This window comes from Varroa jacobsoni, unplaced genomic scaffold (assembly GCF_002532875.2).
Source record: "Varroa jacobsoni isolate VJ856 unplaced genomic scaffold, vjacob_1.0 scaffold_119, whole genome shotgun sequence".
NCBI lineage: Eukaryota > Metazoa > Arthropoda > Arachnida > Mesostigmata > Varroidae > Varroa > Varroa jacobsoni.
Genome location: NW_019213021.1, coordinates 268,487 through 295,961, shown reverse-complemented (window position 1 = coordinate 295,961; position 27,475 = coordinate 268,487). Strand labels below are relative to the sequence as shown.

Genomic DNA, 27,475 nt, shown 5'->3' with positions numbered 1-27,475 from the left:
ATATGTATATCTACAGAAGAATATACATAAAGTGGTATATTAGACCCATAGGTATACTTTACATATATTATTGGCAGAGGCGATCTTGAGCAAACCATTCGGTTAATCGTCACTAAGTTATCTTCCTTCATAATAACGGTAAAATGCAGGACACATCTATTGGTTTGCCTAATTCCTAGTAAAGCTACGAAGCATGAAATATATATAGCAAGAGTGAATACATCCAATGTCCATATAATGAAGCTGACGACAAGTAACAAGAAGACCCAAGAAATCCCTTTCGACCTCACTGTACAAAATCAAGTAAGGGAAATGCTGCAAGTTCTGTTGGGTTGGAAGCTTTTTTTTAACGTCACCTTGCACTTCAAGCTCTCTGCTGTTTACTTGATTTGTTCTACATATGACTTGAAAGTACTCTCTTCTGAGGACAAGCGTGGTGTAATTTCAATGTAACGGGAATAGCGTTCCATGTCGAGTCAGGTTTAAAAATAAGGGCTGCAGGTGAATAAAAAGTGTACTTTTATTCCATTTTAGATTAATCTGTGCCATAGCAGCGGTTGAAGTCACATGGGATATTTGTATCGCGCAGCATGTGAACTTCGCCTTTGAGGGAGCTGCTCTAATCTGGTTTGCGGTTTATAGTAATGGCATTTTGGAACTCCAAAATGCACCTGGCCGCGGTCAGCCGTCTGAGGCAAATGCGAGTTACCTGAAAACATTTTTGAACGAAGACGCAATTTGTGAAGTGGCCGAGAAAGCGAAAAGTACTTATATGACTGTGGTCAAACACCTTTGGCCTATTTGATTTATAAGCTGATTGAAAAGCACACGGCCTCTTACTCACTTTGTATTTTTCGCTTGGTATCTAACAAGACAGCCACGTAATAGGTTCCTACACAGAATTGTCACTAGTGACAAAAAGTGGTCCGTTCATGATTCTACAACGAGGTTTGGAGTTTAGCAGCAGAGCAGAATACAAGCAAGTATAACAACAATAAACCTGAGCAATATGCAAAAACCTTCCCTGGTGATCGCACAACAATTATTAAACCAGCTAATTACATTTCGCAATATTTTTTGTGTAATTTTAAAATGTTTCTGTTTAACCAGTCTCGAGAACAGAGACATGTTAATTTTTTTTAGAAGACCGATCTGGGTCTACCGCGAAACCGACGGTTTTCACTCTTAGAAGGTTTAACGAATATAAGCTATGTATGTAGAGAAGCGGCATAAAATAAATATGGAGAATAGCGTGAAGATAGCCATCTCGCTTTTGTTAATGAGAAATTCACAAACAAGTCTGCCGTCCAAGATGAATTTGGTAAAACGTAGAACCAAATTTATAAGAGTGGAATACGTAGGCATGAATTCCATTGCGGTAGATGTGAAAGCCAGTTCAATTATAAACCCGGGAATGACTGCATATGTCGGCGATGCTGAGAATGAAATGCTACAAAATGTAGCGCTTCACAAGCAGTAAATATTAATCGTTTTCTAGGCTTCAAATTCAATGTAGTCTGTATTTTTGTTATCTATCTTACGGAATAATAAGATTTGAAAACAATTGTATTTCTTGGAATGTTGTCTTATATCCCTTTATTTTAGCTGTGCTAAAATAGTTTTTACAAATAACAAGGCGTGCTCTTCCGTGCTTAGCACTAAACCACCATAAGCCTGCTTTTTTCTGACCGCGGCTTTAGTTGTAAGTCTATCTCACCTTTCTACCGTGTTTTTGTTCGTCTGTTTCTGACCTTTATGTGTTCTCCTACGTTTCCTTGTCGGTGTCTCTACTTTACAATTAGCTTGCTTTCCAGGAAACAACATCTGTCGATTGTACAGAAGGCCTCGGAACGTTTCTTTTTTCATTTTAGACGACTGTCTTCTAGATATTGCCGACGGGCGTTCCGCATTCTATCGCTTTTTGTTGTATTTATTTTTCTCAAGCTTACACTTTGTCAAGACCTTCTTTAAATATGAGTAAATGGTTGGAATGAAACATTCGCGCTTGAACACACGCGTGTGAAATAACATGACTACCACTTATATCTGGAACAGAGCTATCCACAACAAGTTTTTTGTTAAGAAAACGTTGATCCTGCTAAACAAGTCGTGTCTCGTAAGAGCCCCTTACAAGCGATCCTCTCACAACTCCGTCATTCTGATTTCATCCAGTATAAGGTTGCCCTTTTTGACAATAGGCGCTGTATTTGATCGGACGGATTTATCCAACCCTGACAGTTAAATGAAATCCCTGCTTTGTGGCTATATATATACCGTAACCAACCATACCAACTGTATAGTATCCTTGGTCTTTTTGCAACACCAGGTGAATATGATCTCACGATAGTCTCATGGCCGTTGTTTAATTTCCAGCTCTGCCTCTTTTTATTCAGTAATCGTATCAAAGCTTTACCAGAGCCCTGAAGTCGGTCACTCATGCTGCAAAAAGCTGGTTTAAAAACTGCTTGCATGAGGAAGAACACACTTGAACACGGTTAAGGAACGTTTCGAATTTAAGGAGTAGGTGAAATCTTTCGCGCTATACTTTTGATGCGCAGGTTCTTGGCGTTTCTTCTTATGAATAAGAATAAGTACTCACATGAGTGCAGTGGGACCTTCCGTGGGATTCCTTTCAATGAGTGGGCGTCAGTGATTCTCGTTCCATAATTGGAAGGGTAGATATATCTACCCCTTTGAGTATGGATTATCTGAAACCGTTGACTTTCGTCGTTGTTTAAAAAGCTTCAAATACAGTATTTAGGTCTAGCGTTACTTTCTTTTCACCTTTTATCAAGGGCTACGCATGTTATAAAGCCCTACAGCCCTGCAAGATTTTAAATAAAGATGCGCTCATACGGTAACGTTTTGAAACAGATAGAAATGTTATTACGGGGCCGAAATTGCACCAATTTTCAGATGAACGGAAAAACAGCCGATAGATATAAATCTTACGCTAATGCAGGTAGTAAAATACCTAAATATGTTTGTTTAAGATCAATATAGACTCTTCTAGTTGCAGTGTGTGGATTCGCTAATCTTCGGCGTAAATAAATCTTACGAGTATGAAACACTAAATATCTGCCTTATACTAAACAGCAGAGATTCTGAGCAATTACCTATGGACGCCACTGGCATGCATTTAGATACGATCGTCGTTCGAACGAATTTTAATGTTCGGTTAAAACGCTAGTGTGATATCATAGTTGTTTATTTCGGTTTAAATAAGAACATCTTTGCGCATCATTTTACAATTATTTGTATCTAAAAGTAATTCTGATTACATAAAATTTATATAAAAAATGTTGGATGAATAGAGTTCTATAAATGAAGCGGTATTAGCTAAAATGGTGAACTTCCGTGAAATCGTTAAAAGACGGTTTGCATTAGAAGAAAATTGCGCTCTCATTAATAGCAAGATAAGAAACATATATATTTGCTATTATATATATATTTAATTTGTATGCTATATTATCTGCATAAGGTCAGCAGGCACAGCATTGCCACATTTTCGTCGTTATTTATGATAGAATTTTTTTCGATTGGCTTAAATTTTTAGATTGGTACGTCTGGGTACAATAACCTAACCTAAAGCATAATTTCTAGGAGCTGGGCAATGTGGTGCGACGCTGCGCCGAGAAAATGAACCGCTATCCGCGACTTCGGGAGGAAACTGAACGAATCATTACCTGTAAGTGTTCAAATGTGTAAAACATCTCCGTAAAGTTAACGCTGAAGCGATACATTAACAATGTCTTTGTCCAATTTTTACACGAATCGTAGCACTATGAATGGATTTTATTAAATAGCTGAGATAGTAGCTCCTTAGTGCATTACTAGAACACTTTTTGCTGGACAATTACTCACACACTTCTTCATTCAACCTGCGTCCGTATTATCCGCCCGTCTCAAAATGAAGGAAAAACATTTTTTGGCCCATTTTTTCCATGCCTAGTTATATGGTAATGTTGCGCTATTTATGGCACTTCAGCCCACATCCGCGAACGAGAGCAGCACACGAAACAGCAAATCTCTTTGCTCGTCGACGTCGAATTGGCCTATATGAACACCAACCACGAGGACTTCATCGGGTTTAGCAAGTATGTAGTTCTGCTATGTAATCCAACTACAGTATAAGCATTACTGAAAAATGTCAGGACAAATCTAGAATATTTTTTTGCTCGAAATGAAGCATAATTGCATAAGAAGACTAGCATTATACTGTTTAATGGTTGTATATCGTAACGAGCATAAGTCGCGGCACCTTACGCTCGAGCATATATCTTCTAAGATAGATTCCATCGTCAATCTTCTGGAGTTGGCTTTGCGATTATTTAGAGCGGTATTTTATGTGACAGTATTTAAAGAAGTCGACCATTTACGTTCTATCGTTAATTAATTCGAAAGCAACTCAGCCAGTGAGCAAACATAGATAGGTAGAAAATAAATCTCAGTCCTGCTTAACAGTTTACTGAACTTAAAGCAATGCTGAACGGCGACATCGTAAAACTGGAATCGTTTATTTATTCTATTGAACCTTGCCTACTCGCGGTCACACTTTGTTTGCCACAGGGCAACTTCTCTGAAACGGTTCAGTAAGTAGTACTAGCAGAATTAATCAGAAGGAAGGATGAAAAGAGCTTGGGAGAGATGCGAAGAGAAATGGTAGTTACTATATGTTATAAACCTCTATATTTATAGTAAGTAAAATAGAGCTATTTATGTATTAAAGGGAAGCATAAAGTGATGCTTTTAAATCGTCGGCTGGAGTAATTTTATTCGAAATGGTACCCATTTACAAGGGCATAAGGGCCATTGAGGCATTCTGTATTCACGTTTTCGAACATGTAAATCGTTATATTTTTGTAAAAAGTAATAGTTTGCATGAGCGGAATAATTTCAATTGTTTCTGTTCAATTTAGCTTTGTTATTAATTTTACTGTCGTTTGCACTAAACTCTCATTGAATGCATCGTAGCTTAACGTCCAGTGAGCGAAATATTATGCAATCAGGATTGGCCCACCAAAGCTGCAAGCTGGTATGATACTGTGGTTATGTATATTTGCGCACTAAATGAGCAAAGAAGAGTTGATAGCCATGAAAAGGGAACCCTACTAACATGCCAACGATATTTACGATAAAGGGCGAGTTCTAACTAACTTTACAACTTCTTTAATAAAGTTTAAAGCAACTAAAGTTTGGCGAAGGTTGATATGAAAAGGTTAGTCTCCAGTCAGTTGATGTTGTCTCCAGTTGATGAAGTGATAATCCACCCTCTTATATAAACAACGATATTATCATTGTACGCACAGTGTAGGGCACAACATGTCAGTTTGTGTTGTTTTAAGGTAAAGAAAGGGAAATGAACAAAGTAAGGAAAAGAACAAAAGAATTTCCCTTAGCTGATAATGAACTTTAAAGTTGTGCGGCAAAGTTGGTAGACCAAGCAGTGTTCTTCGGTGGCATACAATTCGAAGACACGGTTCTGCATTCTTAGCTTGATACACTCTGCTAAAAAATGGTTTGTTGTCGGAGGCTCGCAAATTTGAAGTTCCGAGCGATTTAAGGGAGAAGACGCGAATTAGTGCTGTTTATAATAATTGGTTGTTAAGCAGCCGCTAATGTTTTAGCCAGCTTAGTTTGTTTATTTAAATAGAATTTATTTAAGTTGAAAAAAAAAGAGAAATATACTCTCGGAAAATCTTTCCGGTAAATAAACGGCAACGCCCAAATTTTTTAGGATCAAACCTACCGTTCCTGGAGGAAACATTTGAGGTCACTGGGGTGCTTTTCTAAATACAGTTAAACGACAGCGATCCGCTAATATCAAATGTGCTCGAATTTAAAATTTCGTTGCCTGGTTGCGTCCAAAAAAATGAACGGTTCGGAAAACCACAACCGTAATGTTTGTAATTTTTTATTTTTTGCTTTGAGGAGAATAAAAGTGCTAGCACGGGCTGTCAGTGAGATAAATCGAATAGTAGAAGCCTTGATCAGTTACTTTACGCACAGCTCGAAGCTGATTCGTTAATTTTAAGAAAAAAATAGCTCTACTGTCTAAAAAAAGATCAAGTACTGAAATATTTTATTGCTCTACTATTTACTAAATTACTTTTTTCATAAAAAAAATATAAGATAATTTAAATAAACTCTAGTAATGCGCACTAAAAAATCAACTCTCAAACGAGAAAGCAATGAAAGGAAAATAAGTTAGTAAGATGCTTCTTATCTTAAATATAATTCATAAGCAAATTAGCTTAAAAAGAGACGATCAGATTTGGTGTGGGGAACGAAAAAAACTGTTTGCCTAACACGAATTAAACTCTAAAAGATGTAGTTTAGTGTAATTTGTTAACAATTTATATAAAAGCTCAAAAAAATTCTTTAACTTCGATCGAGATGCGCTACCATACCACATCGTTCTATGCTTCATATGACTACTTTTTTGCAAATATTGCTAATAAGGAAGTGTCCGATTTTGTTGAACGTATCTTATATAGCATCTCATATATAAAAAAACGTGAGTGCCGTTCTCATGAGAGATCGTATTATGGATTTGCTAGGATGATAAGCAAGTGTTACTCGAAACAAAGGAAAACACGTCGTTTTATAGATGATACGAAACTGCTCTACTCAGTGGAACAAGAATACAAAGCGAAAGTACTGAAAGAAATTAACTGATAACGTATGCTAATTTTTACCGATATAATTTGGCAAACTACTAAATACCATATGCACAAAAAGATTAACTTTTAAGCATTCAAAATAGCCGGAAAATTAGCCGTAAATTTATAACGAGTCGCTCGAAAACTATAAGTATTTTATAGATACCATTTGTCAATTTTCGAAGTTCAGTTGGTGTTCGTAAGGGACAGCAAACAAAAATATCCAACGCAGCAATTGTTTCAATATGTCCATAGCATCGTGAAATATATCACTCGTTACAAAGATATGTGCAGTAAGCGTTCCAAGCATCCGGGAGCTTACGGCAATGTCAGCTAAGACGAAAAGCTTCAATCGTATGTCATTTTGCTTAATGTTTACTATTTTTCCAGCAGCATATAATAACAAATGCTGAAAAAAATTTACCCTTCGCCTTATCATGCGATTATGAATTTAATTGGCAATTCACTGACAGTCAGTTTTAGTTTCTTACAAATTGACCTTAATGAGGGGTCAGTAACAAGTACCTAAATAATTGTGTCGGGAAAATGAGAAGGAAGAGGCGAAGGTTGATGCCAGTTTATGCTTGCCAATTTGATTTAGTAGTCCCCGGCTTTTCTCATCTTTTATCTGAACCTTATTTGCTAAGATGCGAGTTTACCGCTGAGATTTACCTTCTATCAGACCTTCAGTTGCTACAACTTAACATAACCATTATTTCATACGCAGTATAAAACTAGGAAGGTACGAATGTTGGTAAGAACTCTGCAATAGTCAATTACATTCTAACCCTCTCTGGTGTAAATAAATAAGTTTACTAAAACATAACTGGAATGTAGCAATTTATAGTATACCGGGTGCTGGTTTGCTCGCCAAGTCTAATGAGCAGCCAGGATCTGTCGTTAATCGCATGTGACGAATTTCAAAAACAAATTCAACGCTTGCTGATTCACTTTTTTTTTTTTAATTTTACTCCCTCCCTCACCCCCTCCGAAGTAGAGTAAGGAAGGGAAAAATGGGAGGACTAAACAGCTCCGCTTTATTAACCTTGATTAACCTAGCTGAGACCCTGCCAAGAGAACTCAACGAATTTTGAATTCGGCATAATTGACACTCTAGGGAGTTAGAAATTACGTCCTAAGGCCCACACAGATATTGCAATGACCGAAAATTCACCGATCCAGTGCAGACAATGATGTCTACTGTATCCCCATTCCTACTGCGTCCTCGGGACATTTGGAGAGGGTGGTTTGGTGACCCACCCAAAAGCACCCTTTCCCATAACGACCGTACCTAAGAAGGGGTAACAGCTGTCCAACGGTGGTCTCTTCCCCTCCCTTTTTATCTGGAGTGAGTGTAGAGGGTAGGTGCAATACGAGGATGTGTTTTCTCCTACCATGGCTTTTTAGGCAGCTAACCAAGCAGCCGTAGCCCCTCTCTCTCGCGGATGTCCTCAACGCTCTGGGGTCGATTCTGATGGATCAGAGGAGGATGGTATAGTCCTGTCGAAGTTACAAGCTGAACATCAATAGCAGTAAGGTTTGACAGACATCACCTTACTCATCTCGCCTCGGAATGCGTGATGTGTGGGACATAAGCCCGGTCGTTGTCGAGGTCGCATACATACAGTCCTTATTTTTCCTTGTCAACCAGATTTTCCAACCATATACTGTGTTACACCAATTTGTGTCGTTTTATTGGTACGAGTGAAACTAGCTGATCATTGTAGCATTGGATGGCAAGTTTTTAAGCCTTTTGTATCAGCTGTGTGCGCTTAGTTTCCATTGTTGTGTTGAAGGCATTCCTCCTCACTCGAAACTGAAAGTGATTAAGGCGAACGAGCCCAATGCTCGTCGCCATGGTAGATCTACGTAAGGTGCGTATGCCGATAAATAATTTAATACGACTCTGGACCATTCTTATAGTAAAACTGGTATCTGAAATCAGCGCAAGCACTACGACTTAAAATTTGGTTTGCCAATAAAGTAGTGTATATGCCTTCGATTCAGTGCCAGACTTCACCAATGGGGGCCGTTTTGAAGTCGTACGAGGAATCGAATTTCCCTAAGCTCTTTGCATCATCGTACTAACGCATGGTGCTTAAAAAAGCAGGCTATGTAAATATTTAAAACAGTTTAAATTGATTTCGATTCTATGCGCGTATACATCATGGTCTTGAGACAAAGATGACAGAAATAATATGCAATTAATTATCCACATCAACCTAGTATACTTCAATGATCAATACGTCCGTGAAAACATAGCAGAAGGTGAAAATTTAATGATGACAGTTACTAGGTTTAGTGAGTTCAGCTGGTCATGACGTTTGCTTCGGATACATAAAATTAAATCCATTCTAAATCAGGCAGTGATCACAGCTTGTATGATCTAAAACTTGTGTTAAGGAAAAACATTTTGATGAAAGCGTTCTGATAGGCCTATAAGTTAAAACTATTTCCATGCAGGCTTACGTTTGTCGGCGAACAGCTGAAGTAGCTTTTCCATCGCAGTGCAAACATATTAAGTAACAAAGGTATTGATAAATGTTTGTTAATTTGACAATGTTTGAAAAAAGCTAACTGTAGAAAATAATCTTCAGTTTCGCCTTTCTCACATGAACTGCCGTATTATCGGTTATATTGTCTTGTCCTGTTTAATTTTTCCCATCATGGCCTTACCCTCCTGAATTCTCCTACAACAGACTCCTACAATAGATTTCGCGGTTTTTGTTACATTAAAAGTAAAAAAGTCGTATCTGCGCTACCATAAATTTTTACTCCCAAAAAGAGTCTTTGCAGAAATATGGTTCGGCAGATAATTATAAGAGTAGATAAACTGTTGAATACATTATAATAATAACAATATATTCAAGGTTCAACGAAGTCTTTTTTAGGTCACTACAAACTAGTTTACGAAATCCTCGAGAACTTATACTCAAAATGAACTCAGGGTTAAAGACAGTATTCGAAGCATGCTTTGCGGAACCTCAAGCGGCAAAAGTACTCACTGAAAAACAAAGCGATAAATTTATTGCAGCAAGCATAATAGGTATTGAAGCCGAAGAATTTAAGAATCTGAACAGTGTCCTTTTGCTTGCCAAATTTCGTGTTTTATCCTGACCGTAGGATGACTTCAATGAAGACGAGTTAACTTTAGACGAAGATGAGGTAATTCGTGACCAAGTTGTTAACAGTTTCTAATCATATATATTGTTTCCTTAATAAAACTTCGGCCAAGACATTTTTAATTATAGTATATGTAATCGTTATAAGTGATACTGTTATATGGAAGTATAGTGCAAAATCGTTAAACGTGTGCACGAGGGCAATTAACCGATGTCATGAGACTGCAGAGATGTCCACGGTATTACGCTACCGGACAAAATGTTGATCTTAGTTATGCAGTCTGAGTAAATGCAAATATAAAAAGGTGCCTTAAGTGTGCCTCATGTTCCTGGAGGATAAACTAAACGCAACTTTAAAAGAATTGCGCACTCATATTGATCAGTTTACAGTGCTTCAAATTGTTCCTGACATAATCGATGTCAATCCGATTCGGATTCGTAGGTATGTGTGTGATTAAAAGCTCTAAACGTAAAGAATCTAGACCCCTTACCTTCATATCCATGTTGTAGTTGTAGCGGCAATCACTTGCATGCCGGATGCATCTATAAAAAAAAAAAAAAACGTTTGCAGAGCGCACAATAAAGGTGTCTTAAACGTTTGAGATGTTCGCAAAAAACATCCAATTATTGGCTAAGATCTAGATATGGATACGGGGTCTCTCATTACAATGCCAATATTAAAGCAGAGTCAGACGATGAACTTGATGTGAGGACAGTGATGCCAAAAGCATGTCGCGCATATTTACCGTGGTAATGAAAGAAGTCAAAGAAAAATCGGGAAATAACGATGATGCCTTCTGGATTCGCCAATACACGGGATCAGACGCAAATATTATAGTTTAGATTGACCACCTAAACTAAATTCATAGTACGGCCCAAGGCAATCAGGACCTGGAATGTATGGGGCACCTCTTGGAAAATTTACATTGTGTAAATTGGTTGTTGTTGTTGAAGAACCTTTGGGAATATCCTGAATGAAAATGGTTTCAAAACTATGGATGGTTCTCTTCGAAGACCCCACAAATGATAACGTGACATTTAATTAATAAAGGTGAACCGGTGCGAAATAACAGCCCGCGAAGTATCTACAGCAGCAACATCTAATAGTTTCATGATCTGGGCTTGGTTAACATCTTCCGACCTACGCTAAGAACGATTTACGTGTCTTTCCAAACGTAGAAGATTAACTGTGGTGAGCAGCGCGGAGCTCGTTCAGAGACATTAGGATGCCTGAGATTTCCGTTTTCTCAACAAGCCAGAACGATACTTTACCTAATTACAAGTATTCACTTCCTAATCCTAGTGACATTCACAAGATACAGCGGCGATCGCTACTTTTCGAAGATAGATTTAGCGTATATTCAGCTGGTGCTAGAAGAAGACTTAAGTCTGTTTTAACAGTCAATACATCGAAAGACTTGTGTAGATTTAACCGAGCATCCGTTGGTGTTGAAATCGCACTCGTTCAACTTCAACAAATAATGGACACAGCTGTAGCAAACGTAAGGAGTGCGTTAACTTGGGTTAGCTCGATCACATTATTGTCGCTGGAAAGAGAATAAATGAACTGAATTGAAGAGTGAAGAAACCACTAAAGAAAACTGAAAATTATAGATTGAAGTTTGGAAAAATCTTCCTCCCTATACACAAAAGTAAAACATCTAGGCTCACTGATTGTAGCGAAAAGAAAACAAGCAAACTTCTGGACTGAAGTAAATCCATAGTGGGATATGCTTGCCTACCAGATTCCCGTTTTAAAGGGTAGAATGTCCCATAATCATGCGGACTTAGATCGGGAAAATAGACGGGTTGAAGCCAACACTATTGCTTTTTTGCTCAATTCAGGGAGCAACTGAAGCGTGGCGACGAAATCTGGCATTGTCATAATGTGTATCACAAGCAGACTGCGCGTTTTCCGATTACCGTAGAATCATTAATCTCTTGAATAGTTCGAGATAGCGGACTGTATTCATGGTTTAATTTTCGGCGAGCAATTCATAGTAACAAATGCCCCTGATGTCCATTGCAAACAGTACTATCACCTCGTTTCCGAACGCGCTTGGCATTGCCACTGAACTCAATTTTTTTTCTAAGGCAACGCGGTTCTATCGCGTGATCTTTCTTCGACTAGTATCCATCTACCCATCTCCTACAACGACCGTATGCTTTACACGGGTTTTTTTTTTTTTTTTTATTAATTAGAGCCTGAAGTGAATCCTTGGGGGATCCATTTGTACGAAGTTGTTGCATCTTCAGTATTTGGGTTAAATTATGTAATGCGTTTCATGTGAAATGCTAGTTTTGGCTGACAGAGCCCTTAGATTTCAAGCTCTGCTTTCGTGAAAACCCCCTCAATTGCAGCATCCTTTGGGTCCCGACATCTGGTTCTCAAATTCTCAAATCTCCGTTCTTCAAACGCTTACACCACTTAAGTATTGTGCGTTCCGCTAACTTCTTCTTGTCTAATACCTCCACCAATCATTGATACATTTCTCCAGCGCCGACGCTTTCGAGAAACAAAAATTTGACCACTGAATCTTAAGTTTTGACACTGAAAGATGTTTTTCTTCCCGAATTATTTGCCCAATGTAAATTTAACTCGCTTAAGTTTGTAGAATACTGAAATATTTGGCTAGTCCTAGTAGTGTGTAGTTTGAAAATTACTATATTTCGAAGTCCGCTGGATTTGCTTGTAACAGTCTAATATTTTATGGATTACGTGTAACTTAAAGCCCGTTGAATGAACAAATGACTTCCTATAAACAAATCTATTTCAGGCAAGTTTAAACGAGATAACGAAAATTCGTCAGTCGTCGTCTTTATTGATCCCTTTCGATCCGACCCTTGTCGATGAAAGCCAGTACGGCACCGCAAACGCTAATGGTTGGATGTCACAGAAAAAGTGATCCGAGGTTCCGGGTCCCCGAAAGTGATACGCCCTTTAACTTGAGCGGGAAGATTTACCCTCAGATAGGCAGAAAAACATCTGCATTGATTGCTTATGCTGCACTTGTGAACGGTTCAGGAAATTCGTATCGTTGCACTGTTTATCGATTATAAGTGCAGGCTGTTGTGCGGAATTCCATGTTAACTGCTGTAACAGTTCACGGTTTTACCCTCATTGTACATAACGCCGTCTATCACCAATATTTGAAATTGTCTTTGCCTACGTTTGTCTACGGACATTTGTGAGACTCAGCCGATTATCTCAGTTCGATAGCGCAGGGCTGTATTCAAGGATCTTTCATCCAGGAGTTTCTCATGAAAAATATTATAGAAGTGATATTTCTAGAAGCAGTCTCGTTTATCATGGAAAAAATGGAAAATACCTGATTTTAAACACAGGTATCTGACTGAAGCTAAACTGTCAGCAGGATAGGCAAACGTTCGCTGTGTACGAGTTTTGTAGTTCAAAAAAAAAGCTTCCCTTAGAACGTACCGTCATTAAACTTAATGGTGGACAAATGATCCTGGGTACTTCTCATTGTACCAAAAAAGAACAGAGCGCTAATGTTCGGGCTATTCCAGGCCGAAACTGCGATCAGGTTCTGTCATTTGGCGGATACGTGCACAGGTGACTGTTCGACAGGTATTTAAGCCCTTCCATGTCGACCTTGCGATACATCCACAAACCTTTAGCTTTTTAACAAAAGATGTAGATGACCGATACTTTAAAGACAGGACTTCTCCACTTTGGCTCTTATTTCAATGTTGCACGCCCCAAGGCTTAAACGGGTTACAAATCATTTCAAAAATTAGTTTTAAATGGTATTAGTGGGAAAAGCGATATTAATATGCTTTACTCCACCAAGTGATGTACGTCGCACGCAAACAAACCAGCATATTGAAATTTTGATTTCACAGTATCTAAAATACTCCAAAATGAGCAGGTGTTTCAAAGATGAAAACGCGCAGAAAAAAAACTAACCGTTCAAGCTTATCTGCATGACATAACGGGCGATAGGTGCTCTCGTTGCGCCGGAATTTCTGATTCATTAGGAATGCCCTTTTTGCTATCTTGACAAATTTTTACACTATTCCAATTTAACTTTTTGTTTCGCCTTATAGAAAACCATTTCCTAATATTCAAAAACTGCACGGAACCTCGCAGCAATGTCGGCCATCGATTTCGGGCCACCAAAGAGCTCGTAATTCCAATAGGGCTAGACTAGCGTGTAAATATTAAATAACAGTCAGCCTTCGCTCGTATTGGGAAGGCAAACCTACTGCCTCCGTAACTATCGGTCTGTGGCTCTTTTCTTGAGGAACTAATTTTTCATTAGTGCTAAAAATGGCAGATGCACACATTCATCCTACACATCTGTGCAAACTTATCTCAAACGCCTTTTATGCCTACAGTGTATATATATACACAGCTAAAATTTGGGATTTATACTCGCCACATAGAACAGCGCAACATACTCTCACCGATTTAGTTTGTTTTTATATAAACCTGATTGATTAAGTATCAGCTAAGTATCAGTTGTTCAAATATGTTCCACGTAGAATTTGAATTGCATAAAATAATAGTTTAAAAACAACGAAACAATTCATTGTCAAACGCGCGGTTAATTTTAAGTAGCTTTTTACTTCGATATGAGCAATGCAACCCGATAGATGTTTAATTTACAAAAAGTGTGTGACTTTAAACCCAGTTCTCCAGAGTGGCAAGCTGCCACATTTCCCCTGCTTCATCTCCCAACTGCAGATTTTTGTTCTTCTATCTACGGAATACTGGGGAGCGGATACTCATCGCTTTTCTTGTTTGCCTTAGAGTTTGTTGTCTACAAGAGCATATAGAGGAATGAGCACACTTTTTTTACACACCTTTCGACGTATTTTTAAAACTACGAAGGGTGGCTATAAGAATTTGTGTCCTGTTCTTCGAAATTCGTCAACACAACCAATATGAACAAAATATCTGTATTAATTGGAGTCTACTACTTGCATATATAATTCAAAGTATTGCTGTTTTCGCAGGTTTGTTCTGATAGAAATGGTCTTATGTATTATACTATTATGTTAGTGTCAGATATACATTGACATTCTTCTAGCTAGGTAGTTTTTAAATTTCCAGGAGCTATAAGTATGTCGGGTTTGCATTGATGTCATTCAAAAGCTGAGATTATGCAGTAGTAGATGTGTAGTAGTTACCGGAATGCCTTTTCTCAAGTTTAAGACAGAGCATTATAATTTATGCAAAAAATCGCAGTACTTTAAAATTTTGTCACAATAAAACGTTTGCTGTTTGTGGTTAAAATGTATTATCGCAAGAAACGGCGGTCGCTTTCGTCTTGTAAATTTCGATTTTTTCGAATTTAGTTGATCAAATACGGAAAATTCAATGAAATTATTGTGAAAATTGAACACAATTGGCACATGAGCACCGATAACATTTCCAAAAAACGAAACATACACTGCCAAGGTTTGAAGGAAGTTGTCTATAAAATACATCCGATGTTTGTGCCATACGAATTGATGTAAAAAAATACTTAATCGTAAATCTGTGCGCAAAATTCTGCAAACGTAAAAAAAATATTCATTGGCTGATGAAAAGTGGACCACATATGACAGTTACGTAGGAAATGAAATTAAAAAATTGGGGTTCCACAATCTAAGGGAAATTTAGGATTGGCGCCAAAAAGGTGACGTCAAGTGTTTGGCCGCCACTTAGAAAACCGATTTATGTGGACCTTTTGCTATTAATAATTAACAATATTACAATAAGCCATTGAAAAAAATTGATGAACAACACTAATAAGCAAAATAGGGGTTGTTCTTAACCTTGACAATGTCAGACCACATACATTATAGCTACCCTGAAAAACTTAAGAGAACCTGGATACAAAAAAGCTTGCACTATCTGACCATCTGGTTCGGTTCCTACAGAACTTTCGCTTAGATTCAAAGGTCATTTGCTAGAGTTTTTTTTTTGCCTAGGAACCGCAGAAGTACTCTAGTAATATAGCTATGGTGCCACCAGAAGAATAGCAGGAGGAAATGGCGTATATTTAGTTTACTAGGGTTGTTTCAAAATATAAAACATTTGCTTTAATTTCGGCTTGAAAACGATCAGTACTTTTTCGACAACTCAATATTGTAATGGATGGCATACAACGTCGTGTCTTACATAACCAACTCGATCCATTACAACATATTGTAATTTATGACTAAAAGCTAGCAGGTAACGTAAAGCAGGACTGTATTAAAACGAACCCTATTGCCTAAACTGGAAAGGGTACCAGTTTATTTAAGCGGAAAAGCAAGCATCATTCAGGTACGCTGGCCTTCGTTTCGCTTGACTTGGAATAGTCCGTCTACCTCAATGTTTCGAGAACATTTCTTTCACAGGAGGGTTTACTAGCGTTTTGTCTGCACAACCTTGCAATGGTTTGTTTCGCTCCTTCTAAGTAGGAAACAAAACGGTGCTTTTTATCAGCATGTTCAACAACGGCGACTCTTTCGCTTGTTAGCTGCAAACACAACTACGTTTTAGAAATATCGCAGATGTAGCCTTTAGCTTTATGTAGTATACTCACCCCTATGCTCTTCTATCTGTTTGAAAGCTTACTTTAAGAACACTTTAGAGCGCTGTCATGGCTGCATACTTCACACGCAGCTAGTGGCATCTTTTGCAACTGCTTTTGGTCAGTGTTCTTTTTTTGACAGCTTACCGAAATACACTATGTGATCTTTGACAGGTCAATTGCTGATTTGTTATTAGCTTGCATTAATACTGCGAAACGGACGATTTTAGTCACTGACCAAGAAATTCGAGCTGAAATATGCCTGCTGAAGGAAGAGAACGAGCTGGTATTAGCTAAAACGTAATTAATGGCTGGATTTGTGCTAACGACTGACCATAACATCAGCGATGTTGCTTGTGAGGATGATAATTATTCTTCTACAAAGTGTTTTGATTCATACTTAACGACTGGGAGTAAGTGAAAATTGTCCTGAATAACATGGTAGTCCTGCTACTTTCATTTCAATTCTTATATTGTCGTACGAATAAAAGATTCCTTAGTCAGAATTACTGAGACACAGCGCGCTAAAAAAGCTTAGGCCTCTGTGTTGTTTGTGTGACAACATTTATTCCTTTCTATCGAGTCTTTCGATTCTAGCAATATGTGTACGCTAAATCGTCACTAAGTTCAAACAATAAGCGTCCTTCGGTTGAAAATGTAATTAATGTGAAATTTGAATTTTTTTTAGGTTTTGTTGCTACTTGCATTGAGGCACGTTGTTTTTGCAGCATCATTTGACTATTGCTTTATTTACTGACTTATGAAAAATCGGAAACTGAACGTGAATGAGCTCCGCTATGAATCCCTGGCGTTGTGATCTATGGCAACAGACACGACTCTTTTGGTGCGTCTTCAAGCTGTTTTCCTAATATATTACTTGAGTTATTCGGAATTTGGAAAACTTTAGTGAAACCTTGGTTTGACTCCGCACTCTTGTCGGACACTACCCTAATCTACAGCCACTTGCTTTAAAATTTGAACCCTTTGTGAATCGAAGAACATTCAAAATTAAAAACGTCGATTTGGCTCCGTACCTTTAAGATGTTAAATGAGCAAAATGTTTTAAGACGCGCCTGAAGTGGCGTTTGGCTACCTGCACGAGCTAAAGGCTTGCATGAAAACACACTTTATTGAAAATTAAGAAACTCTTCATTTTCCGCACCCAAACAAAATCTGTGCGAGCTTCCAGGATCTTTTTACCTTATTCTACTCGTCATACCTTATACTCGTGCAGAATATAATATAAGCAGCGGACAGAATCATGTGTTTTAGAGAGAAGAAAAACTACCTGTTTATCAATTGCTGGCTACTTTCATTGCGTTTTATAATTTCAGCTGTACATGGGAACCAGTTTCGATTTCTGAACTCTATATTCTTCTTGCTAATCTTGTATGCTATCTGTGCATGTTGTAAACGAAATTTAAGTTTATCTAAATTAGCCTAAAAAAAGTTTATCATATCATAATATTACCGTGACAAATCATTTGACCCTTTTTATTGTTCTACTCTACGTATCTTATTTTTTTTATGTATGCTTAATCATTCCTCCGTTGTTGTTATGCGTGCACGTTTATAAAGGACGCACCGTCGTTGCGCTTTCATGCTGTTTACTTTTTTATTCGATTCTGTATATTCTTCTTGTGAGATCTGAGCGCGTCTGTCTTTAAATCTCCGGTTAATTTTTTAACCCTTAACTTATAATTATTCAACTATTTATTTCATTTCGAAATTCGTTATGTTACCTTAATTTTGACTTACCTAAGCAATAGAATGTTATCCTGACTCAAGCAGAAAATAAAATACGTGGCGCAGAGTATAACTGAGTTTGGTTATTGCAGTTAGAAATACAATTCCATGCTGTCGCCTTCCTTCAAGTGGCTTGGTATATGGTTTTAAAGGATCTCAGTAGTCTCTTCGTCCTTTGTATGGTTTATTTTCGTTTCTAAGTAACTCTCTCGTCTTCTGACGCTTGTGTTTCTGATTGGTCTACTATGTTGTCATCGTCGTCGCCATCACCCTCTGCCATCATCCCACTCACCACAACCGCCCGCTATGTATCGAACCTGTCGCCGCTGTCGCTGTTGTGCCTTCCACTGCTACACATCTGCTTCTACCACAACCACTCAATCTCCGTCTCCAACGTTTGATATGAAATATTGAAATCAAAAAATATTAATCGTGTCTGTGTGCATATGGTGCAATGCCTTTTCTGGTTTCGTACCGGGTTCTGTTCGTTCGTCCATCTATGATCTACTTACATTAAACTATTTTTCTATATTTAATATTACTACGTCGTTATTATATCGGTTAATATAATTATATCGGCAATGATTGGACTGGCGTATGAGAATATATGCGCTAATATTTTCATACATGCATTGATGACATTTTTCGTTTCGATTTATTTTCACTGTGTTATATACTTTTACATATTCTAATTTCGCGCTTACAATTTAATTGTCCGCTTTTCACTCTGACCGCGCGAAATCTTGCCGCTCTTTCGATGAATCATCCATTATTTTTCGATTGCTCTGTTATTTACTATACGTTATTGCTTCAGAGCGGATCCTAGGTTAGCTGTCCATTATCAAAATATTCTGTATGGTCGTCGATTATCATTCATAAACCCCATGTTATTGAATACGCTATGCTCTTAAGAAAAACGGTGATTGTATTTTTTGAGAATAGTTTTCATGTCGGCATAAGAACCATTTTTTTTTTTTTTTCGATACTGAAAATATATCAGTGGGATACCTCATATGCTCTACAAACATTCTACTACCCTTTTTCCCATTACGAGGCTGCATATGACTGCAAACAACAAACGTTAAAAGTTCCGAGTTTAACTTCCTAATCAAATCCCTTACGTATGTTTATGAATACTTTTCGTTTTAAAGCGTTGTTAGTCGCACCATTTCGTGCCTAATGAGTTCATATTGTGGCCTGCATGATCAGATAGTGTCAGTATATTTATTTTAGTTATATTTAATAGATTATGGCGTAAAATGGTGCTCTTATTTGACTGAAATCAGAACTTGACGTCATCACTTCAAAGATGCATCTTTATCAAAAATAAATCATAGCAGTAAGTTAATTAGAAGTAATTTTATATTCGCTACGCTCGATTTTTTGCTTAAATCAAGGTACTCGAACGCTGTATCACACGATTAGAGACCTTGAAGTAAACATACTTTATCGCGTGCTTGTTTGATTTAACAAAGCGCCTTGTGAGCTAATTAAATACAACACATAAGAAGTAGCTTACGACTATTTATCTTTAATCTACTGACTTAACATTTGTACTGAACGAAGGAGATAACAATGCAACCAGATATTGGTACGGCAGTGTAGACAGCTGTCTCTAGTTTATAAGATTAGGAATAGCTGGCTGAAGACTTGAGATAAGCGACACATCTTGCAGTGAAGATTTCATGAGGAAATTTTGAAACGCCATGGTTTAATTAAAAAAATATCTATTCTGTTTAGCTCAATCACTCCTAATTAATTTACTGTGGGTTTGAAAATACCTTGTGAAGTAACTCATTCAACATTATTTCGTATTCTGATACCTCAGCGCTCAGCAATCCGCGGATTCATCCACACAGGGCAAAGGAACGAGGAAATTGGGCAATCAGGTGAGTGTAAAATGACACACTAAAATTTATTAAGGTAGAATTATTGGAGCTAGCTCTGTAGACATCTTTCCACAATTTAAACTTTTACAAATATACGTTACATAAAATAAAATAGGTTCGGCAGACCCGAATAACAGATCAATTAAAGGTCGATACTTGAAAAGAAAACGATCATTACTGTCCCGAACACAAAAAACGAGATAATATTATAGGTTGTGTATTGTATATTGTAAAGTAGCGTAGAGCTAACGACTAAGTATTTTTTTTATCTTTTTCTATTTTAAAAATAATTTTTGAGCGTTACGTGGAAACCATTCCTCAAGAGCTGCCATAATCTTTGAGTAGCTATTTCAGGCATCTAAACCATGCGAATTAGAAACATATAGAGAAATGCATATTTTATACATGCTGATCCAAAAATAGGAGAGGTGTATCAAATTTTTCGATGTAAAGTACCATACGCACTATAGTAACCGTGAATTGATACGTTAGGGCGATCTTTTTTAGCGTGTCGTAGCCGGAGCCATCATCTCGTCACTTGCCACTCTTCCAGGCTCATCAACAGCTCGCTATGTTTTAGATCTTTAAATGTTATTTTTGTAATCGTTATAAAATGACCATGTTAACTGACATTAGAATAAGATAATCAAGCTGGATAGTGAGCGACTCTACCTTTTGAAGTCAGTAAAATCACAGATTCAATACATAACATATATAATGGTCATCAACAGCACAGAGCGTTTCGTTGAACATTATGTTTATGTTAAGCTATATCTGAAGAGGTTTCTACAATAAGTGAAGAATTTACAGCTGTGCTTGGCTCACAAACATGGTAACATAGAATTACAAACGAATTAAAGTACGTTGGAGGAAATGAGAATTTATTTATACTATACTAAATAGGGGCATTATTGTATTTAGGGGGAAGTAGTTACAACTAAGTGCAAGACTATGTAGTAAATTGATCGAGCTTACCATCCGTCGCATAGAAAATGCATATTAAAATATATATTAAACTACTAAGATTTTTACGCATTGCGTGAGATAATATAGATGCTTTGTCCTTGTTGTTATATACTAGATATGTTACATATGGTTCTTGGTCTTTTAAGACCGTTACGGCCGTTGGTATGTTTGAGTAAAATTTCCAATTTCTAATACGAAATTGGAAATTGTGTGCATGAAACGAATTCATGCATTAATTGCAGGAACGCAATAAGGCTTTGGGAAATTCGTTCAAACAAAATATTTAATTAACGTAGCACGGTTGTAGAATACCTGCCAAGTCAAGGTAACGGCGTCAGAACAACTAAATTAACCAATCACAAAGAAGAGTAGTGCGAAGCGTCTTGTATGGACAATATTTGGTGCCTAAATTGTCGATGATTTTGTAGCTGGATGTTGTTTCTGATGGCAGCAGTATTGGGAAGTACATGTAAATTTTTTATCACTTTTTTCCTAAGCGAAAGGTTATGAAATGTCCTTTAAAGATGACCATCTAAAATAATTTAAGGGACAGTGGTGAGAAAACTCCTAAACTATACCGATGGAAAAAAAATGGAACCCTGGCTTTCATGACGGTAACTACAGTTATGCAAATGTCGAGCTTGCTAGTTTTCATTTCGAATACAAGGTCATCATCTTGTCTATATTCCATATGCAAAGAGTAAGGCAGTCTTTGTGATTCTTTTTGACTGTTAAAACCCTTGTTAACCAGGTTGTAGCTGATTGGCATATCTCAATCTGTTATTCAAAGGACGTCTGTTTTCAGAAGTACGGTGTTTGATTCGCATAAATTAATAGTCTCTTATTAATGCTAAGACATGATTAATGTAATTTCAAACGGTTGCTCAAAACACAATTTCGTCGTCAACTTCAGTTCATGACGGGTTCAATCAACGAATGGGTCTCTTTCAAAAGGACCCGTTGGTTACTACATACTTGCAGATACTACATATACATACTCCAGATTTAGGCAGTGTCGAAATACGACACGTGTAGGTTATTTCATATAGTTTGCGAGTTTCCTAATAAAATAGGTCTCTCCTATTATAAAACATAATAATAGAAAAAGAAAATAAACTTTATTATAAAAGACAAAAAAAAATCAATAATATTTTATTCAGACGATATTTTTTGAGGGACAGTCATTGCAGATGCTCGTTCAAAAATTAGAATGCTCAGGTTCCTGATTGGCATATTAAGATCCGGAAACAATAGTATGTGGATTTTCAATCTATCTCCGTTTGTATATTCTGTGTCTTTATTTTAAATAGACGAGTTCGATATAGATACAGTTCCTTTCTTTATCTGCGTTGAAATCTCAATCTGACTTACTTCTTTTCTGGGTCGCAGAATCATAACTAAATAACTGCTTCGCTTGAAATTTTGACTGGTGCCATTTATGGAATGAGTAAAATCTACAACGTCACAGTGTATAGCTAACGGCTTTCCTTAAAAACCTCTACATTAATATTAAACGACTTGGGTGAAATTATTTAGCGATATTACGTTACTTCGTTGCCAGTGATCCGTTGACACACTGTATGTGTCCCGTTACTTAAAGGGAGAGAAGTTGTCCATATATAAACCCAAATAAACTTTATGCCTTTAGTGGAACCATCTTGCCAGTTTGCGTTCCTGCCAAATTCAATCTCGTAAGGCAAGTTGTTTTCGTACTTCAATTGGTTTTGATGCGTACACTTGTTTGTGTTGATCCCGTTCCGATTAGTGCTTTTTTTGTCATAAACCATACATGCCGCAGTAGTTCATATTTTATCAACTCTCAACCAATCAGCAGTAAGTAAACACATGAAAAATTAAATTTTTTTCTAAATCCAATAAGCCACCTATACTTGAAACCTTTAGCGAATTCTCAACAGTTGTTAATCAAGTAGCAAAATATGGTCCGGATCAGCGTTACGCACTATGGGTGAGCGAAACTTTGTTGCTGGAAAAGGTATTCGTACAACCGGCTTCACTAACACATCGCTCCAGGGTGAAACTTTAGCGTTCTTATCAAATCCGCCAGATTCGACGACCTACGGTGTCGACTGAAAACGAACAGATAGGCTTGCTTTACTTGCATAGTAGGTAGATAGATTCGATAGATTTTAGAGAATGACTACTTGAAAATTCTTTGCCATATTATCTTTCGCGATCAGTCAAGCACACTTTGTCTTAGCAGGCGTGATACATAAGTTTTATAAACACCGATTGTACTTTAGAAAGCCCTAATTTTCGTTGCCCATAAAGCTTATAAAAATAGAAAAGCATTGCGCTATAAAGCATGTTAAACGTATCTAGAGGCCGTTCCTTCTTATGAATAGGAGGAACTGCCCATAAGTGTGTGACACGTACGCGCACATTAGCCACCAATTGAATGATATTGTCAGTATGTAAATAGAAAAATCAAAATCTCATGTGTTCTACGTAAATTATCGACGCTATTTAACTGAGTCGTGTTTCAAGAGCCTGTATTCTGTGCTAACTTAAACAATGTGTTTTCGTAGCTACTGCGGCGACATAATCTACGAAGTACATTTTATTTTTCTTATTCTCTTCCAATCTTTTGCAGGTGATCCGCAAGGGCTACATGTGCATTCACAACCTGGGAATAATGAAGGGAGGATCGAGGGACTATTGGTTCGTCCTTACCTCGGAAAGCCTCTCCTGGTACAAGGTTAGTTACCGCAAAACATGCATGTATGACGCCTTCTTATACAACCAATACTAATAATAATTTGTTAAACGCTGTGCTAACGCCGCTTTGAAAACAAGCCTCATTCTTGATCAAACTACATTCAACCTACAGGTTCAGATTTACTGTTTGATAATGTCATTTAGAGTAAAATCACACGCTTGAGTTCAGCGGCATTTCCTATATTTTTTCATGATACGTACATATCTGCCAACAGATGTGGGTATGGATTAGTATTTACTTTTAGTTGCAGTGCAGTGTTAAAAATTGGTGTGCAATTTCTTTTGTCACACGAGGAATGAGAATCCAAAATTACTATATCAGGGTTTCTTTTATATAATGTGCAGGTGGCATTTGTTTTCTATTTCTCAAGATGTGTACATTTAGATTTTCGGTATTATTCCATGCGTCTTCATTTTGATACCCCTCTTTAAGTTAACGCTAACCTAATTCAATTCCTTTGGCATAATCTTGAATCACAACTATATACGGTTCAACACTAATTTCACCAATCATTTCACTAAGTGCTTCGTGTCGTAGATTGTCTCGGCGTTGTTCTTCTGCCATGTACGTAATCTCACAGGAAAAAAGGGTCAAATCGCGGGATCTGAACGACCTCTTAGTGTTGTCACTGCGCATCGATATCAATTGCTCTAGAACATGATTTCAAACAGTGTTTCCCGCGCGGTGTAGCAAGTCGTGCTATCTTATTGGAACAAGAAGTTGTTTGCATCCGATTTCCTTATATCGGCCACAAAACCGTTGCAACATGTTACAACACAGCTCGCCATCGTCTATAGCTGCGGTTTAACCACGACACTTTTACTTCGCAAGCATAAGAATGACTATTTGTAAGCAAAGTGGTTACCCTTAAGTTTCTAAACTCCAGATTCGACAGTTTTACTTATCCAGGTAGCTATTTGGCGGAAAATAAGTCATATATTTTGGTGAAGTATCACCGTAGCAGATTCTCCATTTTGATAGTGGTTTTCTAATTGTTGCAGTATTTCGTTAATGAGTTCCGTTTCGATAGTAATTTTCGACAAAAGACGTTGCTTCAAACTGTAACCTTTCATCGTCCACAATGTTATGTTTATGGCTCGACAGTCTTTAGCTTGTCCACCGAATCAGGAACAGGGAGACAAAATCAGCCGGCAACTCCCTATGCATCTTATACTAACTGTAAAGAATTACACCGTTGTTCAAACTGAAAATATATCGGCTAGCAGCTAAAGCTTACTTTAATCGTGTCCGAACAGCTGTTTATCGTTTACATTCTGGACCGTAACATTTAATGACAATTATCAGAAATATTACGTCACCCCTCGCAAGTCGGTTTACAAATAGTCGTATATCTTTGTTGCAACGCTTCCCAGTTGGCTACCTTCTTAGCTGCTGCGCGCCGTTATCAGTCCTCCAATGGTCCTAGCTCCCTCGGACTGCCATCCCAGGGGCTTCCTCTTCCAGTTCCGAATTTGGTAACTGGAATCTTGTTCGTCAGTCCCTGGCGCCCGAGACTTGCTTCCGTCTCTTGTTTCAAAGCCTAACACCGCTATAGATATTAATGGGTGCCACGAGGATAGGGTGTTCCTTGTAGCAACCTAGCGCCCAACCTGACGCGGCTACCCTTTCTACCGTTGCCTCAGAGGTAGCTTCTTCCTGCGGGGATATAGCCCCTTCTGGAGACTCCCTTAGGGAAGCCACCCATTGCCCCGACCTGCCTCTTGCGACAATCTAATAGGTGGGTTCTGTATTCAGGTAGCAGTGGCCCAGTTAATTACGATTAAAAATGTAAACAATAAACAGCGGCTAACTCAAACGCTGTTTGGGCGTAAGTCCTAGCCGCTAGCTGATATATTGTGAGTCTCCGACCAAATACGTGAAGAAAACTGCTTTACGAATACCATAAATACAAGCTGCCGTATGAAGTTCTCTTGGTCAAGATACCAAAGTTCCTTGCTCCGGAAGACTCAGTTACCGTTGTAGATCTTCTGATCTGGAGAATCCTGGAGAAAAGCTTGAAAATGCTAAGATTGAAAAACAAAAGGCAAAGGCACCAGGATTGACATTACAGGAAAAACATACTTTGGAACTTTGAATTATAATTACCTTATCGCTATCGAGCCCTATGCTACGCCCTAAATATTCCAGAATTATTTATTATTGCTAAGTATTTAAATCAATTCGTCTCGTTCGGCTAACATTAGTGGGCTAATGCCCTTGTTCGCCAACCATCGTCTTTTCATGTCTCATGCTGCTGGTGTACAGCACGCTGTCTCAGTGCCAAGATCTCAGTCGTTACATTACGACCGAGATCTTGGCATAAATCGCGTGAACGGTACGAGTTACGCTTGTTAAAAACTAAGCATGAATTTATGAACCTTCCGATTTCCTTTGAACACACTCACTGGCGACTAGTGAGAACGCGCCAAGTATTGTCGTTCAAGCAAAAGCGCTGTCCCAACAAAGGCTTTCGGTTTGCACACGTCTATGTCGCAATTGGAGCTCAAATCCTGGTTTTCGGAAACGCGACATACGGAACCCTTTTTTAACAGCAGTGTGGTTTCATGTGCCAGTAGCCCATACGTAATACCCACCACACGTTTTGTAAGGCTAATTGTTAAACCTTAGCCCATCCCTGTTACCCACCATGCGCTCTTATTAGGTTCATTGTCAAACCGTGTCGGGTTTCTTCGATAAGTAGTCCTGGATTACACAGATTATTCCGTATACTAATCATTCTGTGTTGCTGAGGTTAAATTAGTAGAAAAGAGATTCCATCGTTCGTCGTATGTCCCTTTTAAGATAATCTCTAACAACGCTTGCTTCATCTGCAAGAAGTTCGAGAGTGTTTCTCCCCAAGTCTTAACGCAGTCCTAGATCGAAAAACTGCACCAGCGACCTAGGGTCTTCTTTCAGAGATTAATCCGCGAACTGGTGGACGAATCCCTGCCACATATCGGTCTTCGCCGCATCTCAGCCGTTGCATACCGGCGTAGCGTCCTCGAAGTACCCCTGACGCTTTCAGGCCATTGTTCTTTGGCTATCTGATGCTTTATATACTGGATTCACTTTTTCGTTTGATACCGTGAAATCAAATACAGGGGGAGCCTGTGGTGTCGTACGTCAGGAGGCGGCTATCGGCTTCGGAAGCGAAGAGGTACTACTTTGAGAACTGGCCGTCGTCTGGGCGGTAAAGAGGTTTTACCATCTGTATATGCTACAGTTTACGGTAGCTACTGCTAGTAGTGTTTGAATTCATTAGTACCTTTTATGCTGCTTTTGAAAAAAATTAGTAATTATAAGGCAAACCAGAAAATCGTAAGCGAGTGTAAAATTTCTTGCGGCTACTGGCCGTGAAAGGTGTGAATGATATGACAGCGTAACAGATATGAGATTATCAAATATTTAATAGATTTTCATAAAGCCCTCGATTATACTAAAACAGGTTCTGGAAGGTTTGTAGCCTTATATGAGGCAACTTTGCCAAGCCTTAGATTTCTCCTGCAGGATCCTCCAAGGAACTTTCTCGTGTGTTTGGGGCAATATATGCCGTGCAAAATAGTTTCTTACCCTATTCCCATCAAGCGTAGTCTTCGATATTTAAATTATTAACCGCGTTCAAAAAGTTGCACAATTTTAAAGTTCTTCTTCGATCCATAAAGCAACTGCAGTCGAACTTGTTTCGGTATATATATATATATATGTTTCTCTGCACATACATGTAGATAGTCACGTAAATGTTGAAACTATTAACCTTACGTATGATCTAAAATTAATGATAATATAAAATAATTTTTTTGGCTAACAGTTTGCGTACACAAGATGA

The 27,475-nt window shown here is 38.0% G+C and overlaps 1 protein-coding gene and 1 long non-coding RNA gene across 8 annotated transcripts in view; one reads left to right on the top strand and one right to left on the bottom strand.

Moving 5' to 3' along the window:
- Positions 1–27,475, top strand: part of shi (dynamin-1 shibire) — a 112,865-nt gene that overhangs the window by 50,142 nt on the left and 35,248 nt on the right. For all 6 annotated transcript variants that reach the window (XM_086971037.1, XM_086971034.1, XM_022844346.2 and 3 more), the window contains 4 exons: positions 3,604–3,688; positions 3,989–4,097; positions 19,886–19,946; positions 23,524–23,628. In XM_086971037.1, coding sequence (XP_086827163.1) covers positions 3,604–3,688; positions 3,989–4,097; positions 19,886–19,946; positions 23,524–23,628 — 360 coding nt within the window. The remainder of the gene's footprint in view (positions 1–3,603; positions 3,689–3,988; positions 4,098–19,885; positions 19,947–23,523; positions 23,629–27,475) is intronic.
- On the bottom strand, positions 561–18,252 carry LOC111266685 (uncharacterized). Of its 2 annotated transcripts, none has more exons than XR_002684210.2 (3): positions 18,070–18,252; positions 10,276–10,327; positions 561–709 (listed from the first exon to the last, which is right to left on the bottom strand). It is a non-coding gene; the product is annotated as an uncharacterized LOC111266685 (long non-coding RNA). The 2 variants fall into 2 exon arrangements; XR_015313549.1 differs by lacking the exon at positions 561–709 and adding an exon at positions 3,599–3,686.